Below are 19,566 nucleotides of genomic sequence, written 5' to 3'. Positions count from 1 at the left end.
TTATAAAAGGACACAATAACCAAAACTACACCCACACTCTTCATTAGACAACACCAAAAGGTAATAAGTAATATGTTTTTTCTTATTGAATACTTGTGTGTATAGGTGTAGGTATGAGTCAGGTCGTGTGTATATAAAGCTATACTGCTTACAGCTAGATAAAGCATAGCTATCACAGGACCATTCACAAAGCCAGTATGATCCAGACAAACAGGTGTTCAAAGATACACTGTTAAAAATAAGAGCTCAGTTCAACTCAAAATGATATAGTAACTGATGACATGGCTTTTCTTGAGGTGACTCAACTTGAAGACACCAGCTCAGACGTCTTAGTTGAGTCAAACGTTCTTTTCATTTTTAGTTCTGTATCTCAGTGAGGTAAATAAAATGAGCCTATTTTTTATACTCAACTTCCCCACTAGCCAGGACTCTCTCCATCACACAATCCTGCTAGACATTTTTCCTCTTGGGTTCACACTTACGGATGGCTGTGGCATCACTGGGGCTCAAACTCACAACCTCCTGCTGGGGGTGATGGCTTAGTCCACTGTACCACTCAGGAACACATGGAACAGCCCAGATTTTGTGCCTACAAATGTTTCAAACACTGGAGAAAATATCTGTTGTTTTGACTTTAAAGCAGGGTGTCGTCTCATGTGGTGCAACTGTCTAATAATTCTTTCCAACAGTTTGAATCCCAGCAATGCCACAGCTGTCCATATCCGGAAGCCCAAGAGGAAAATAAGGCAAATGGGACTGTGTGATGGAAGGAGCACCAGCTGGTGGAGAAACTGAGTAAAATAAACATAAATTCAGTTTTGTTTATCTAACTGAGATGCAGAGCTAGAAACAGTAGCTGGGAGAACTTTTGACTCAACTAAGAAGTTTGAGCTGTCTGAACTCTGGAGTCCTCAAGTTGGGTCAACTCAAGAAAAGCCATATAATCATTTACTATATCATTTCAAGCTGACCTCTCATTTTTTACAGTGAAGAAGAGTCATAAAGTGAGCAAGACTACAACATTAGCACAAAGTACAGTGTCTGCATGGCTAAAGCAGCCAACAGGATTCAAGATAACAGGCTAACAATTTCTACAAAGCTAAGAAGCTAATAAACAACTCAAAGCTTCGCAAAACAATGGAGAGCACATACTGAGTGAAAAACACTGTTCCAAGTTTCAAAACATACCACAGCCTGTAGAGTCCATGTGGAAACTAAGCTGTGAAAAAGCCCATTTTGAGTTCACTGTCTTTGTGATCAAAGAAAAAAAAAAAGCAAAGCATTTGCATATATCCTCCCACAGGAGTTTAGCTCCACCCACTCACACTGAAGTTACACAGTGTTTCAACCCGGACTGTTTTTCGATTGAGGCACATTACAGGACAGCCAATCAGAACAAAGCTCATTTACATAAATCAGTTTTGAGGATCACACAAAAAAATGATATGGGTAAAAAAAAAATGTAGTTTAATAATCTTAGTTTTCTTACAACAGTCTTACTATGAGATATATCGACTACATGTAGATGATTTCACTTCATTTTTGGCAATTTGCAATACGTATCGTAGGCGGAATGGCGGGAAAACTGGGGGAGTTAAAACAGTCCAGGCTCTGCCCCCCCATTATGAAGTCACAGTCACAAGGCGGGGTCTCTCTGTCTCTCTCAGCCGTTCGACGTCTTCTTCACCTTCGAGATTCCCTCCAACGTCCCGGACTCTGTTACACTAGAGAGAGAATAGAGAGAGAATAGAGAGAGAGAGAGAGAGAGAGAGAGAGAGAGAGAGAGACAGACAGACAGAGAATAGAGAGAGAATAGAGAGAGAGAGAAGAGAGAGAGAGACAGAGAGAATAGAGAGAGAATAGAGAGAGAGAGAGAGAGAATAGAGATAGAGAGAGAGAGAGAGAGAGAGAGAGAATAGAGATAGAGAGAGAGAGAGAGAGAGAGAGAGAGAGAGACAGAGAAGAGAGAGGGAGAGACAGAGAATAGAGATAGAGAGAGAGAGAGAGACAGAGAAGAGAGAGAGAGAGAGAGAGAGAGAGACAGAGGAGAGAGAGACAGAGAAGAGAGAGAGAGAGAGAGAGAGAGAGAGAGAGAGAGAGAGAATAGAGAGAATATCACATTTAAGCTGAGCTCCTCTTGTTCTGAGACGTTGTTCTCAGTTAACTAGCTGTCACACTGGTTTGTACTGTAGTGAGTGAACGGCTAGACTTTTTCTAGAGTAGTAGAGTAGAAATTTCAGAGCTAGAAAACTCGAACTGTGCTTTTTTCATTGCTGATCGGTTCCAGTTTTATGGTTTTTGGTACCTGTTCAAGATCAGTACCTACAGAACCAAATGGCACTTGATGTTCTAATCTGTCTTTGGTAACACTTGCAGCTGAAGCTAACAACAATTTAGTGAATTATTTACTCTTCTGGGTGACAACTAGCACTACAACTTCACCAGCAAAGCACCAGAATGTACATCAGAATGATGTATGTTGATGTGTCGACTGATATTTTTTAGAATTATTACTTTGTCAACAGTTTGCAAAGGTAAGCTTCTTAGGAAACAAAAATAACATTTGTGCTAACCTCTAAAGAACGAGTGTTTTTGCTCAAATTTTCACCCTCGACAAAGAAAAATAGAAGCTTTGTTTGATTCTGCACATGATTCTGTGCAAATGTAGACTGTAGATGGTAGAATGTAGATTACAAATGTAAATTTGTGTGTATGTGCAGAAAAGCACACTATATTATTTTACATTAGCACAGCAACAGCTGAGTTAGCTAAGATAACTAGCAAACAAAGTAGGTAGTTAGCTGAATCAGATGTTTTAGAGGCACATTAAACAACCACAAATACAATTAAATCGTTAATTGCAGTTAATAAGGTGGTCTCTCAAGCAGACAGAAAATGAACTAGAGCTGAAAACCATCATGTTCTACTGGTTCTCGTTTGGGTCAGTTCTTGTTTTTGATGCGGTGGGAAAACATCTCTTGTGTATCAAAGCAGCAAAGTTTAAAGCCTATTTACTGGGTTTTGCTGGTGGTGTGGTGGTGGTGGTGTGTTAGTGTGTGTTGCGCTGGTATGAGTGGATCAGACACAGCAGTGCTGCTGGAGTTTTTAAACACTGTGTCCACTCACTGTCCACTCTATTAGACACTCCTACCTTGTCGGTCCACCCTGTAGATGTAAAGTCAGAGACGATAGCTCATCTGCTGCTGCACAGTTTGTGTTGGTCATCCTCTAGTCCTTCATCAGTGGTCACAGGACGCTGCCCACAGGACGCTGTTGGCTGGATATTTTTGGTTGGTGGACTGTTCTCAGTCCAGCAGCGACACTGAGGTGTTTAAAAACTCCAGCAGCACTGCTGTGTCTGATCCACTCAGACCAGCGCAACACACACTAACACACCACCACCACGTCAGTGTTACTGCAGTGCTGAGAATGACCCACCACCCAAATAGTACCTGCTCTGTGAGGGTCCATGGGGGTCCTGACCACTGAAGAACAGGGTAAAAGGGGGCTAACAAAGTATCAGAGAAACAGATGGACTACAGTCTGTAACTGTAGAACTACAAAGTGCACCTATATAGTAAGTGGAGCTGATAAAATGGACAATGAGTGTAGAAACAAGGAGGTGCTCATAATGTTATGCCTGTTCGGTGTAGATGCAATTATTTTTATTCAAAGTGCCTCATATCTACATTATTAATATGGAAAATGTGCCTCATTTTAATAGGCATTTTCATTATTTTCAAGGCCTGAAGTGAACATATTTTAATCAGAATGCATTTTACACTTTGTCCAGGTTCTCCTCGTCCTGAGGGAGCTGCAGGTAGGGGTCACTGGAGGCCGGCCGGAACTTAAAACCCGTCAATACGAAAAACACCAGAGTGGACACCTCGATCAGAAACTACAGGGAGAGAGAGAGAGAGAGAGAGAGGATAATGATCAATAATGTGCCTGGGATATAATGACGTTCAAAGGCACATGTCCGGTTTCCCGGAAATGGGTGCAATGTCACCGTGGAAATGGATGTGGCATAACCATGCAAACATTTATAGTCCACTGACCGATATAATCAGAGTAGCTGTTACTTCTGAAGGATTTTTTCAATAAGCCCCATGTTATAATTCCACTATTTGGATTATGAAAGTGGGGCAGTGACAGCAGATCTGCACTGTTTACAGATTTCACCCACAACCTCTACATCACTGTGAAAGTGTGGGAGGAAACAAACTGGACTTCGAACACTGGAATCTACATGTATGATAACATCGATGAAAATGACAGTATAAATGTGGTCTGATTGTCTCACCTCTTGGCACCACTGCCACCGGAAGGGTACAGTGACCTTCAGCAGGATGGCCATGATCCTCGTAAAGTAGATATAACACACGATCTGCACACAGACAAAAGGAGAGAAAGAAAAGACCGAAGAAAGAGAAACATTAGACAACTCACTGTGCTGAAATTTATATTTACATTTTGTATTGCTATGGAAAGCAATTTGTGTCGTGCAATAACTACAGTGGACAAACGTGAAATACAGTGCACACGATATTACTTTTATAAATAAAGATTACAGTACAGTACAGGATGAAAAAAAAACATAACTGTACTGTTTTCACGTTGTTTGAGCTGAAAACAATGCATGAGGATTTGCATTTAGAAAACAAAATGCTGAATTCACGTCAAAATTCAATACAATCCGCCTTGGAATGCAATGAGGGCACGACTAAATTGCTTTTCAGTGTGCAGCACTTTAAACAGGTTTTCCTCATTGAAATGCAATCAGAACAGTGAAAACATTAAAATGCAATGCACACGTGACATTACTTTTCCACAGGTGGCATGCAGAATACTCACCAAAATGAAAAGCAAAACCTCTACTACGCTGTTTTCATGTCACTTTACCTTTTTTTTCTACTTCAAACATATTTGCCTCATTGAAACTGAACCAAAACAAATGCAATGCAGACACAAGATTGCATTTAAACAGCAACGTGCAAAAAATGCTCCAAAATGAAAAGTAAAAGTTCCATTACATTGATTTAATGTTGTTAAAAGGTGGAAAGCAAAAACTGTGCCTTCAGTAAATTTCAAAATGGATTGTATCTAATTCTGACTTTATCTCAGCATTTCTTCTTCTAAAAGCAAATCTGAACAAAAACACAGTGGAGATCAAGCGATGCGAAAACAATGTAATAGAGGTACGTATTGTCTGTACTGACTGTAGTGACTGTTTCTGGCACAAATCCTTCTCCCAGTTTCGGAGATTTTTAAATTGTATGTGTGCTGCAGATGTAGGTGAGTGCAGTGTTGGGAGCCTAGCCTAAGCGCCCAGACCCTAATCCATGGGTGTGTTAGTGTATGTTGCGCACACTAACACACCACCACCACGTCAGTGTTACTGCAGTGCTGAGAATGACCCACCACCCAAATAGTACCTGCTCTGTGAGGGTCCATGGGGGTCCTGACCACTGAAGAACAGGGTAAAAGGGGGCTAACAAAGTATCAGAGAAACAGATGGACTACAGTCTGTAACTGTAGAACTACAAAGTGCACCTATATAGTAAGTGGAGCTGATAAAATGGACAATGAGCACAGAAACAAGGAGGTGGTCATAATGTGATGCCTGCTCAGTGTATATTGTCAGACATATTTGTTTTTACTCACCATCACACAGTAATGCCTGAGCAGCTTCAGATTCACCGCAGCTGCAACATACACACACAACTGTTTACGCATATATAGAAAACTTCATTTATAGTATTAATTTCTTACAGTCTCTAGTCATGAAATAACACTGAATGAAATATTTTTCACTGCATATTAATCTTTTCTTAATCTTAATTTTGGGAAATCTTATAAAATAAACACTGAAACACTGAAAATGTATTTCAGCCTCGTCCTGGTCCAACATCCCATCAGTAACTTAGGACAGTGACCAGTGCGCACACACCTTTTCTGTCTGTGGTGGTCTGCAGGTGTCGAATGGACCTGCAATAAACATAAACAAATACTGTTTACATGGCTAAAGTTGAGTGATCTGATCTGAAATGTAGATCACAATATTTCATTATTAGACAATATCATTATACTATGTATGCAAAAGTTTGCACACCTCTGGTCAAATGATGTTTTGGTGATTTTCTAAGTGTGAATAAGTAAACGCATCCTCTACAGAGACACACTTCAATATGGCAGTTTTCAGCAGATTTTCATGCACAAATCCCATTTATTTACTGAGCTGATTATATTATGTGATATATGGTATTTTTCCTCCACTTGTTAAATTCCGTAAATAAACAGTAAATGTGTATTAAAATGTTCAGAAGTGTGTTCTCTGTAGAGGATGTGGTCTCTTATTTACATTTACAAAATCAACAAAACATGGCATTTGAATGGGAGTCCAAAATTTTGCACACAACTGTACATTAAAAATAAATAACAACAACAACAACAAATAAACAAGTAAACACAATTTTATAAGCCGTTAAAAATTACAGGTATCATTTTATTACAATTTTATAGCATTTTTATAACATTTTATTGTGTTATAAATCCAAACATGACGAAACTTAAAACGAAAACCTTTTTATTTTTTGTTGTGTTGATGTGAACTGTAACAATCTTTAAGTAAAAAAATAAAAAACAACCTGCCTGCGCTGAATCAAAGCCATTTACACTTCATGTATTTTAACTGATTTGACTTCTCATTAAAACGACGTGTTCATTTTAATTGTTTTCACCTGATTCTAATCTCTGGTTCTTGGTAACTGGACTGAAATTATAAAAGCACAATGAAAATGAACACTGGATTTTTTGCTTCTGTACTGAAAACATATTTTATCGCTGTGCAAAAAGCACAAAAAAAATTTCCTGAGTTTGGTGTTTTGTTGAAGCCCAGAGCCAAACTCACCAGACGACGGGGAAGAGGATCGCTCCACAGCAGACCAGATCCACCAGGAAGAGGACCTCCCTCCACAGAGCGTACTCACTGGAGGCCTCCTCCGTCTCCTCAATGATGATATACACCACGTTAGCTAGAACCTGAATAATAAAAAACACAAAATCAGTCTACCAATCAATCCTTAATCTGTATCCTTGATACCAAATAAGCTAGAACCTGAAACATAAAACACACTAATCAATCCTTTCATTCTCCTCAATGATTATATGTGAGTCACTAGCTAGAACTTCAAAAAATTAAACAAAATCAACCATCCATCTAAATCATGATAAATCCCATGTTAGCTAGAACCTGAAGAGCAAAATTAAGAAATCAGTCAAATAAATCAATGAATCATCTGGCTAAAGAATGAGCTAAATTAGCTAGAACATGAAGAGCAAAACCAACCCATGAATCGGTCAAATCTGTCTCCTCAATAATGATACGCCACACTAGCTAGAACCTGATTAGCCAAAAAGAAAGAACAATATCAGTCCATCTCCTTAGTGATGAATATATATGGCACATTAGCTAGAACATGTAAAATAAAACATCTCAATCAATCAGTCTACTCAATGATACATGCCACATTATCTAGAACCTGAGCAATAAAACATGCTGTGAATAAACCGAAAAATTTGCCTCCCCAATGATGCAATGTTAGCTAGAACCTGAATTAACAAGGAAAAAACACGATCAATCCGACTGCCCACATGCCACATTAGTAAGAATCTGAACAATAAAGCACCAATTAATTAATTAATAAAGCATCAATTAATCAGTTAATCTACTCCTTCAAAAATAATGCCACGCTAGCTAGAACTGAAGAGCAAATCAATCTGTGCCTTTGAAAAAACTGCTGAACAGAAAGGAAACGTGATGAAGTTGTAATGATTCACTGATCGAATGTCTGAAGAATCAAATAATCAAATCGCTGTAAAGTTGTTGATTCACAGCCCTACTTCTGTTAGCATGTTACCGATAGCTAGTAATTAATCAATTAATCCATCTCCTCAATGATAAATGCCAAAAGCTGTACAATAAACACACTAATCAGTCCGTTAAACTGTGCATTTATTATACATGCCACCTAGTCAAATCAAAGTGCTAATTAATCAATCATTCAATCAATCAATCAAATTATCTCTGTTAATCATGTCAAAAAGAACCTGTATTGCAAATCAAGTTACAAATCAACCAATCAATCAATCATTCAATGAATAAGTCAGCTCATGGATTAAGCGGAGAACCCGTACCTGTAGAGGGATGACGATCACAAAGATGATGATCTCTTTGTTAGACAGGATGTATTTGACAAAGGTAAAACCTGTTCCTATCAGAGCCAGAGTGATGAAAAACAGCACCCCCTTCAGTCTGTCCAGAGAAACAAACACAGAAATATTAGCAGCTATTAAAACTCTACAAACCTTTATATACACAGCAAACCCACCGAAGCTCCTGATCTTTTTTGGAAACTGAAACAGAGGAGAGTAAAGCATAAATGGTTTGACAGGTGAGAAGCCTTTTACTGAGTTGTGACATATTGGCTTTTGAAAGAGAGCCAGTTACCTACAACATAAAGATCATTAGTTAAGTTCTACTTAAAACTGCCATTCAGTTCAAGCTCTTTCTGAAGAGAAGTCCCCAGCCGGGAGTCCAGGGTCCTCTCTGTGTGGTGTTTTCATGTTCTCCCCATGTCTGCGTGGGCTGTATGTTTTGCGTGGGGTGTGTGTATTTCTGAGGAGAAAAAAGTTTCCAAAACTTGAGCTCAACTGTGCTTCCTAACAACCACCTGAAACACCTCCCCCAAAACTGCCCCCATCAGATAAACAGCACTTAAAGCTTTCATCTTTGAGAGAGAGGAGAAAATCAAGCTGCTTCAGATCTGAAAACATCCACAGGTGTTTCTGTCCATCCTTCCACTGTGAGAAGACGACTCAGCGCTGTGGGTCTGAAAGGATGTGTAGCTGATCAAGAAGAACCTCACTGAGAAAAGGAGACGGACACATCAAACAAAGAAGCTGAACGATGGACTGACCACCCCAGAGTCCAGACCTCAACACCACTGAATGTGTTTGATTACTTCAGAAAATGATCAACCAGCTTCTAAGACTGAACTCTGGAGGTGTGTCTGCAGATTCTTTGAGGAGCTGAAAGTGAGTCTCCTGAAAAGAATGGAAGCTGGAATAAAGGTGAAAGAGTGACTCACTGACTGAACACAGCTGTGAGTAGATTCAGTTGCTGAGGCATCTGAAAAATTAATAACTCGTACTTAAAGACTGTTTTGTTCGGAAAATAAACACACTTACAGGTAAGTGATGTAGTACATCACCGCCCAGCCTTCAATAGGATGTCCCTCCGTGTTGATGAAGTGATAGTTGATCTAAAATTAAGAGAGAGTATTTCAGGAACGCAGTGACTAACTACATTTAGGATTTACATACATAATTTACTACATTCTTCTTGTATCTAATTTTTCCTTGTGCTCTTCATTTTACCAAAAACAGTCATAATTCATGTGTTTACATGACCATTTTCAGACACACTAACAGATGTACTGACACAAAATATAGTTTTATTTTTCCCCACTTCCCTTTTTTAATATATGTACATTACTGACACTGATATTATGTCAATGTCGTACCCCTTTTTATTTTTATCTTTTTAAGTGGGAAAAAAAAAATATTTTTTGTAAAAGCTGGTGACGCTGAGCTGCTCCCAGACTGAGGCAGCAAAATGACAAATTTCCCTTGTAGCACCAATAAAGTAATAACTAATCTCATTTTAGCATAAGGCAAATGTAATAAATCACGACACAAATGAATGTGATGAACTGTGTTTAGTCTGAATGACTCGACGGCTCTGGTGCTCGTGGTATGTGATGTAACAGGCACTCACACTGTGGAACACCAGAGACACAGCTTTAATGTAGGCCAGAGACGCCATCAGCCAGTGGATTTTAAACACGCTGTACCTACAAAACAAAAACACACACAGTTCAGCCAAACACAGCGCAGCACCTTCAGGAGGTTCACACTGTGTACATGAGGTTTATTCAGCTCTGCTGTTTCTACTGTAACTACAATCTACTGCAGCGTTAAACACAACCAGAAATAAAAAGATCTGAACTTGTTTACATGTTTGGTCATATTAACTAGGCATATTTGTGAGTACTTTGATCCTGGAACGTACTGAATACCCCAACAGTGATAGCGTATTCAGATACTTTCAGCTTCAATGGGAAACAAAGACAGAGAAATTATACAGACCAAAAATACAATGAAACAACAATTTTATGTTTCCTCAAATTTGAGTGTGAGTGTATTATATCACACTTTACTACTGCCAGTGCCTGCTGCTAATCATGTGCTTTGTAAAGGGAAATTACACTGATTTTTCTAAATTTCTGCAAAAAAATAAATGGCTGAGATGTAAAGAGTTATTCAGAGTGGGGGTGATAGGAACCAGGGGTCACCATGACTACAACACCAATATAGACATTTTATTTACTATCCAGAACCACCAGTGAACCTACACGAGTCTTCTGAGTTTATATGGAAAGTTGATGATGGAAAATAGTGGAAAATCTGAAATAATAAGTTTTCTTTGGGGACTATTTGCCACATAATGTCCTGCATGTATCCCTCCACCATGAATGGATCATGAAAAAGTACGTTTTAGGCCACCCTCAGTGAAATTACATGATTTTGTTGAAAGAAAATAACACATTCTCTATAGAGAACATGCTTGTGCACATTTTAATGCACAATTAGTTTATTTACTGAATTTAACAGACTGCGGGGAAAAAAACAAAGGGTAAAATACAAACTGTGCTACAACTTTTGCACAGGCCGCGTTTTATGTTTGATTTTTTTTTCAATGTGTTAAATTCAGTAAATAAACAGTAATTGTGTATTAAATTTTGCAGAAGTTTGTCTCTGTACAGGATGTGTAACTTATTTACAGAAAATTAATAGCACGGAATTTGACCAGGTGCGCCCAAACTTTTGCATAGAATTGTACATCACTGTAGGGGAGGATGTCTGTGTGTGCGTGTGTGTAGGTGTGTGTACCGGTGTTTGAGGAGAGTGTATGTCCACACTATGGCTGCGGTCAGAAACATTGCCGCCATGCAGATGTAGAGACGCGGCAGAGGAATCTCAGCAGCCGAGAGGAAACCAGCCGGATTCTTCTCTGTAATGTGAACCTGCACAACACACCACCATCATCATCATCATCATCATCACCACCATTACACATAACTATCAATCACGAAACATCATTCAATTTCCTTTCACAGCATCAAAGTTTCAACAAGTAACTCTGAGGAACACAGCTCTTCAAGTTTACTGCAGATAAATGCTATAAAATTATTATTATATGATGCTGCACTTCTACAACTTCCAAGATATCAAATAAATATTAAGTAGCTGTAAAAAAATGATGAAATGTTAGATGAATCCAGAACATGCAGAATTAAGTTCTAATACAATTCAAAGTTCCCAAAATGATATAAATATTAAATAAAACAACAAAAAGGCTTTTAATATCTAGTTTACTATTAAATAAAATGCCACAATGATCTGAAAAAAAACTCCAAACTTTTATTTTGTTGTTTACATGTAAAGATGTTTATATATGATTGTGCTTACGCTGAGTGAGTATGGGCTGAAAGTGCCCGGCTTCATACTGTAGCAGTTATGGAAGTTCAGAGTGTACAGGCCCTGATCTTCAGCTCCCATAGTGATATGAAACTGAGAGAGAGAGAGAGAGACAAAGAGAGAGAGAGAGAGAGAGAGATAGATAGAGAAAACTGTAAAACAATTTACACTCCATCACACCTACATTACATATAAAATGGACCTATTATATTTGATATACACACACATGCCTGGACACCTCAGTTCAATTCTATATTAAAAATGGAGTCACTGTTGACCGTTATGTTGCTTGGACACACTGCTTTTTAAAATCATTAAAGTTTGTGATAAATTATTTGTTGAACATCGGTGTATTTATTTATATTGCATTTAGTGTCTGATTTATAAAAGCAATAATTCAGTCTGAACAGCGGGGAAAATCACTGTAATGTGTGGCCTGCAGTGGATTAGCGCTTTAATATACACCTCAGAATGAATCTCAGGAAATCACATCAGAAAAAGGTTTCTGTGTATTAATGTTGTAAAATTACAGATCAGACGCGTCATTTAGAGCCTGCAGGTCAACTACAACGGCTACAAACGTCTTCAGTAATGTGGCAAGTATTATTGCGGAGGGGGTGAGGTTTTAATTTTTCTGGTATGGTTTTAATCAGCCCGAGTTGTGATGAAAGACTCACTGTGAAGTTGTAGGAGTCCTTGAACTTGAAGAGGGTCAACTTCATTCCGTTTATGTTCTTCCCCTGATCGGGACCCAGGATAGAAAAATTAAAACCACCAATAAGTGATTAATCACAAACACACAAATGCAAACTGACTCTCGCACACACCTTCTTAGTAAGAGACTCAGTAACTATGCTCTCCTTGAGCTCCTCTTTCTTCTGTTGTTCCACAGCAGAGTCCTTTGTTTTGTCGTCATTCGTCGTCTCCACTTTGTTGACTTTGTCTTCGTTCTCACCAGCCTTGGCTTTTGTCTGATCTGAAGCCAAATTTAATTTATCTTCTCATTTCTTCCGGGTTTCTGAAAAACGTGAGCTTAGTGCATACACTGAACCCTAAGTGTGATTAAGTGAAGCGTAGTATTAAGTGTGAAAGTCACCTGTGCGAATTTAAAACTGTTGTGAAAGTGTAGAAAACGAAAATGGAGGATGAGAGTGAATCTGGGTCTGTTGTTGAAGGTGGACTCAATGTAAGCTGCGAACACTAAGAGGACTGAGTGGGATGAGTTTAAACATGGTTTTAGAGTGAACCTAGTTCTACTGTGAAAGTGAAATGAATGTAAATTGGGGTTTAGAGTGAACATGGATCTGTATTGAAAGTGAACTGAGTGTAAACAGCACTTTAGACCGAATCTGTATCTGTTGTGAAAGTAAAATGAGTGTAAACTGAACACTCAGGATTGAGTGTTCAAAGTGAATATGGATCTGAAGCAGAAGTGAACTAAGTATAGACATGGGTTTAGAGTGAATCTGTTTTGGTTGTGAAAGTGAACTGAATGTAAACAGAGCTTTAGACTGAATCTGGATTTGTGTAAATGGGTGTTAAGTGAATATGGATCTGAAGCAAAAGTGAATTAAGTGTAGACGTGGGTTTAGAGTGAATCTGGATCTTTTATGAAAGTGAACCGAATGTAAACAGAGCTTTAGACTGAATCCGGATCTGTTGTGAAAGTGAACTGAGTGTAAACGGGGTATTTAGAGTGAATATGCATCTGTTGTGAAAGTGAAATGAGTGTAAACGGGCAGTTTAGAGTGAGTATGGATGTTGTGACAGTGAACTAAGGGAAACTGGAGGTATAGAGAGAATCTGGATGTGAAACTCACCCTTCACTTCTTTTTTCTGGCCAGCCATTAAGATGCTGTCCTCCTCACCAAAGGATTTTACCTGGACACTGAAAACACACAATCAAAACAGTTTAAAGCCTGTGTCAGTTCAGGTTGCTGGGGTGAAGAGAATGGACACTTAATCTGAAACAGACAAACACACCCAACTCTACACATACGTACTCAATGTAGCGCATGGATACACTCATGCACTCATCCTACCTGAGTGTTAGTGGGTCGATGATGAAGAGAATGAGTGTATCATCACTTCTGGTTTTTAATAGAGTGCACTTCTCAGGGTCCTCGGCCTGTGAAACAAAAAAAAAAAACACTGTAATAAGATCTGCTGTATTAATTCTTAATATACAATTAAAACTTAAAATAAAGGTTCATTGATTGAAAACTTATATCTTTTATTAACTCTGAAAGAATTAATAAAAAAGTTAACATATTACCACAACCAATACTACTATTGATAATAATAACAATAATAATTATTATTGTTTTTTCTTCTTATAATTATGATTATTATTATTATTATTGTTACGGCATATCACAGGGATGCATCGATACTGATACTGGTATCGGGTATGGGGCTGATACTGCGCTCATTTACTTGTGCTCAAAAATTCACTGATACCAACATCCGATACCAGTTGATACCAAGTGACGTAAGATGAGTCTACACTGCTGCGCTAATGAACAGTTGACTCAAGCTGGCAGTGAAGGAGGCTCTGCTCACACAGAGAAGCGTTAGAATGCAGCAGCGGCAGCTGGACGCAAAGTCGTTGATCACTTTAAATGTTCTGCTTTGACAGATTCCCGACAGGAATACACTGTGTGATTTTAATCCGTTTTTAAACACATACAAACACAATCATAACCACTTCCCCAACACAGGTGGAGACAAGTAGGCTAACAAAACGGAGGTGAAAAAGTTGACATTTCCTACCAAAGTCCTTATATGCCGACTTTACTCTGTTTGACTGAACAGAATAGTGAGCTATAACACTAATTTCCTTAACAGTCTTTGTAAAACAGGCTGTAGAGAGACTATACTGTCCTACTGTGTATGTCTCAGTGCAGTTTGGTTAGCCGAGCTGCTGTAGCTCAGCTTCTCAGTGTGTTTGCTCAGTACTCGGTGCGCAGCATGTTGTTTTGAATGAAACAACTTTATTGGAAATTGTTCATAGATCCGTCTGTAGAGGCTGTGTTTCACATAGCATGGACCGAGCGTTTTCGCACAGTGTGAGTATATAAATCGTAGGCTTTTTCTGTACTCAACGGAATATTCAAACTTCTAACATCACATAGTGTCTGTCTGGCTTTAGAGGACATTCAGTTACATCTCAACCAGCCAATCAAAATACTTCAGAAGTAAAACCCCACAAATGAGCTTCTTGGGTATGTTAGCTTTGGATGTGATTCCTGCTGTTGCTGTTAGCACTATGCTAATTGGTGTACATTAGCTTTTATTACTTGTTAGCTACATTTGCCTCGTAGCTCCAACACTAAAATTAACGAAGCAAACTTTAGTCACCAAACACATCTTGACTGATCCACTACATTTGAGGTAAGCAAGGAAAATTAGTGAATTATTATCGCTTTAAGGAGATTACACACTTGGACAGTGCTGTAGAAGCAAATTAAAATCACCCGCTTTTACTTACTGTGTAAGAAAGAACTCCATTCACATGAGACCGAGCCAGACTGAAGCCCACCTGCACAGAACACACAACCACAGTATTAACTTAGACAGTACACACACATACATTCAGTTGTATGCAAAAGTCTGAGCACCCCCTGTCTAATGACATGTGTTGTCACATCCTCTACAGGGACACACTTTTAAATTCTTATTTATATTTGCTTTATGTAAGTTTGTTGTTGATTAAAACTGAAAGAAGTAGCATAACTGAGTGTGGAGAATAAAAATAAGGTAAAATATGGTGAGCATGTGCTGCTGCCAGTCGCCCCATAATAACCATTTAAAAGTCAGAGGCGTCGAGTTTTTTGCACCACGTCGTGCATCTTTATGTATTAACATCACAGGCACAGGCTCAAAAAGAAGGTGCAGCTCAATGTTTAGGTCTCAAATGATCTTAAAATCAACATCATACTGATGAAGATGTGATGACAATAGTAGGTAATTCACCCACATCCTCAGAAGACGCTCCTTCACCAAGTTTAGACTGAGTTCTCTTTAAATTTTCTTTCACTCATCAGATTCATCCGCTCGAGGAAAGGGGCTGAAGCACAACCCACGTTACAAAACGTTCTTCCACATGTTGCATGCAATTACACATTTCCACCAGAGAGGTCTCCAAATCCCTGAATATTACATAGTGTAGCTTTAATTTAACATATTGGTGAAAAAACTAAATTACAAAATATTACATAAATTCTGCACGTGCCACATTTTATATTTGAGTTTTTTCTCCAATGAATTGCAATAATTCAGCAAATAAACAGTAACTGAGCATTAAAATGTGCATAAAATGTGTTTTTTGTCAACAAAACGTCACTTAAGCAGGATGCACAAACGTTTGCACAATGTTCTATTTATTTAATGTTGCATTAATCATAAAATTAATTAAAGACTCTTTTCTGAAAACATTTCAAAAACATTATGCTGCACACAATCATGTATAGAGTCAAGGTTACAACTCACAGCATTGGTGGCAAAGTTGGTCTTGCTGGTTTGGGGAAGATAGAGGGACATCAGGTTGACCTCCAGAGTTCCATTGGCGAAGTAACCAAAGGTGTTCAGGTGAACGACAGAACGGGTTTCATTCTGAGAGAGAAAGTGATAGAAAAGGTGAATATTTGGAGACAGAGATCAGCATCAGCTGTAAAACTGACATCCTTCACCCACTGGTTAGAAGACTCTCAAAACACAAGACTGTGAGGGACCTTTACTATGTTCATATAAGAAGCCTTCACATTAGTGGATAAATCAACCAAGCAGGTCCACGAAAAGGTCAAAGTAGCACTGACCCTCCCATCTAGACCACAAATCAGTACCATCACAGGCAACTACAGGCCTTTAGAACACCAGCATTTCTTCTGAATACATATATATATATATATATTCAGTTTGATGGAGAATGTGTTGTACATGTTTCTATATAGCACCTTTTTGAAAAGGGTTCAATAGCAGAACCATATTGGTGCTACAGATTCCATATAGAACCATATACAACACATTGTCTATCAAACTGAAGAACCGTTTCACCATGCAAAGAACCATTTAAGCATGAAATGGTTCTATGTATAACTTATGGTTCTAAACAGAATAATTGCCTTTAATAAAGAACCCTTGAAGAACCATCTTTTTGAAGAGTGTAAAGACGGACGAAAGCGGCCCAGCCCCTCTCTACCTAATGGCAATGGTCAAACCTTGAACTGTACCTCGAGCCCTCCGAGCTGCAAGTACAGCTCGGCTCGATTTGCCATCCTTCAAGACGCGTGGAAGACAAGCAGCAAGACTCTTCTCTGTCCTGGAGTCCAGGTGGTGGAATGAGTCTCTCGCGGTCTCCAAACGCAGACTGAAGTCTCTTTATACAGCACTTAAGTGAGCACTGATTTTAGTATTTACTGTAATGTATTGTGCTGCACTTATTAAAATGTATTGCACTGCGCTGTGTTTGACTCTGTTTCTTTTTCTCTCTGTATCAACATGGGCTTTTGTTCCTAGCAGTATCTGAGCTCAGGCTTTCTCTCTAACCTAACTAACAAAGATACTTTCTCTAGACAGACAAAGCACTTTATGTAAGTCGCTCTGGATAAAAGCGTTTGCTAAATGTTGTAAATGTAAAGAAATATGTAGGATATAGGCCCTTTATGGACATATGTATGGACATTTAACAGGTTTAAAAGATCTGCTTGAAGTCAGGAAGAGTGCCTTTATGCGCACAAGGATAGAGCATTTTTACCTTAATGGCCTGTAGAAACGTTTGAGGTGTGAAAAACGTGAAAAAACATGAAGTTTCACACGAAATAAGTGAAGTTTGGAGCCACTTCAGTACAGAAACGAAGCTCAGACACGGAGAAAAGCAGCAGGGGGAGAATTAAAGCATCTCCAGATGTAAATAAATCACACTTCGCTCATGTTATTACATTGTTATGACTGTTACGGCTGTTATTAATGTTGTGTGCACTTACGCTGAGGGACAGTCGATGTATTCTCGCCTCGTTTAAAGTCAGGAGAAGCGGCAGCAGCAGCAGAGTTAAACAGGCCATATCGGAGGAGGTACGGCTGGAAAACCTGCTGCCTCAGCGGCGGATTAATAAAGCTGTTATTAAATTATTAATATTAATATTCACCTCCCGCTCTGCTGTCACTCTGCCTGTCTTTGCAACTCACTCACTTCCTGATCCGCTGACTGTTTACACAGCTTTTACTGCTCCCCGGTGGTCGGAGGGGGGGAAATACACCCTGTTACAAGGTCAAAGTACAATTCATTTATACAGCACTGTTTACAGCATGCATTGTCGCAAAGCAGCTTTACAGAAATATCGAGGTCCGACCCCCCATGAGCGAGACAAGGCCGACAGTGCCAAGAAAAACTTGCTAAGAGCAAGAGGAAGAAACCTTGAGAACCTCAAAAGGGGAACCTCAAAAGGGGAACCCATCCTCCTCTGTTTGACAGTGGACAGCAAAACAATAACAAGAGAAATATGAACAGAGAATAATTAATATATTAGTTGCCTTAATTACATTAAGTGGAACACTGAATATAGAGAAAAGAAAAAAACAAACCAGCCTGTTACAGGACAGAGCTATTTAGAATAACCAATAATAACAGATGACTGTTCGAGGCTTAACAGAGTAATAAAGAACAGATAAATGAACATCAGTCACTGTTACCAGACATTTAACTAAAGGACAATTAAAATATAACTACAATAAAGAGAATAGAAAAGACTAATGTGAAAGGAGTTAAAGGGAAGTGTGAATTATACATTATTATACATAATTATTATAGTTTACTACAGGACACTTCACGTGTATTATAGATTACTATAAGAGCATGACAGGAATATTATACAGAGGAGAAAATACTATACATTATTATAGATAATTACTATAGTTTACTACAGGACGCTGAACCAGTATTATAGATTACTATGAGAGCTCTACAGGAATATTATACAGAGAAAATGTTATACATTATTATAGATAATTACTATAGTTTACTACAGGACACTACAGATCAAATCAAATCAAATCAAATTTATTTGTGTAGCACTTTTTACAACTGATGTTGTCACAAAGCAGCTTCACAGAAATCCGTTTAGAACAAAGTTTCAACATGAACTGTAAATCCTCCAGGTGAGCAAGCCAGGAAAAACTCCCTCAGAGCTGAGGAAGAAACCTTGGGAGGAACCAAGGCTCACATGGGGGGACCCATCCTCCTCTGGTCAAACTACGTACAAAATTATTATTCTACTAATATTAATAGTAGTAGTAGTAATAGTTAGGAGGTAGTAATAGTTAGAGAACTGAGACTTCAGTGTCGGGTGGGCAGCCAGTCCAAGGCAGGTGGTGGTGACTGGGTTGTGGGTAACTGGTCTGAAGCGGGTAGCCGGAGAGCTCTACAAACAATCATCCAGCAGTGTCCGGCCGGACAGGTGGGCAGTCGTTTTCTCGGAAGAAAGGTAGGGAAATGGAGTTAGTTTAGTTCTGTATGGGTGTATGTATAGTAGTATGTAAAACATTTCCAGAGTGTGGCTCACGACTCCGGCAGATCTGACTATAACAGCTTAACTAAAAGGAGAGAACCAAAAGGACACACAGACACGGGAGCACCCTGAAACAATCTGGCATCCCTCCACAGAACCTCTGTTTTGTTACTGTTTAGGAGGAGGAAGTTGCGCGACATCCAACCTTTCACATCTTTTACACAGTCCTCTATTTTCTTTAGCCTGTATTTGTCATCAGGCTTGGCTGATATGTATAATTGCGTATCGTCTGCGTAACAGTGAAAGTTAATGCCATGGCTACTTATAACTGTGCCTAACGGTAACATGTATAATGTAAATAATAATGGTCCTAAAATAGAGCCTTGCGGAATTCCAGATCTTACTTGTGAATAATTGGAAGATAAGTCATTTACCTTTACGAACTGATAACGTTCTGTTA

At 38.8% G+C, this 19,566-nt stretch overlaps 1 protein-coding gene across 3 annotated transcripts; it reads right to left on the bottom strand.

Moving 5' to 3' along the window:
• Nucleotides 1-1,450: 1,450 nt before the first annotated feature.
• On the bottom strand, nucleotides 1,451-17,951 carry LOC118798289 (protein GPR108-like). Of its 3 annotated transcripts, none has more exons than XM_036557706.1 (18): nucleotides 17,748-17,951; nucleotides 16,093-16,215; nucleotides 15,092-15,142; nucleotides 13,644-13,729; nucleotides 13,422-13,489; nucleotides 12,429-12,577; nucleotides 12,279-12,341; nucleotides 11,593-11,694; nucleotides 11,014-11,147; nucleotides 9,839-9,914; nucleotides 9,250-9,323; nucleotides 8,197-8,314; nucleotides 6,911-7,041; nucleotides 5,951-5,988; nucleotides 5,665-5,705; nucleotides 4,304-4,387; nucleotides 3,783-3,898; nucleotides 1,451-1,716 (listed from the first exon to the last, which is right to left on the bottom strand). In XM_036557706.1, exons 2-18 carry the CDS (start codon nucleotides 16,141-16,143, stop codon nucleotides 1,623-1,625), a joined length of 1,476 nt encoding a protein of 491 aa, XP_036413599.1. In that variant the 5' UTR covers nucleotides 16,144-16,215; nucleotides 17,748-17,951; the 3' UTR covers nucleotides 1,451-1,622. The 3 variants fall into 3 exon arrangements, with proteins under 3 accessions (XP_036413599.1, XP_036413598.1, XP_036413597.1); XM_036557705.1 differs by having other exon boundaries at nucleotides 1,451-1,724; nucleotides 17,586-17,763; XM_036557704.1 differs by having other exon boundaries at nucleotides 17,586-17,763.
• Nucleotides 17,952-19,566: the final 1,615 nt, after the last annotated feature.

The sequence above is a fragment of the Colossoma macropomum genome, unplaced genomic scaffold, assembly GCF_904425465.1.
Source record: "Colossoma macropomum unplaced genomic scaffold, Colossoma_macropomum, whole genome shotgun sequence".
NCBI classification, from domain to species: domain Eukaryota; kingdom Metazoa; phylum Chordata; class Actinopteri; order Characiformes; family Serrasalmidae; genus Colossoma; species Colossoma macropomum.
This window is presented reverse-complemented; position numbering and strand designations above follow the sequence as displayed.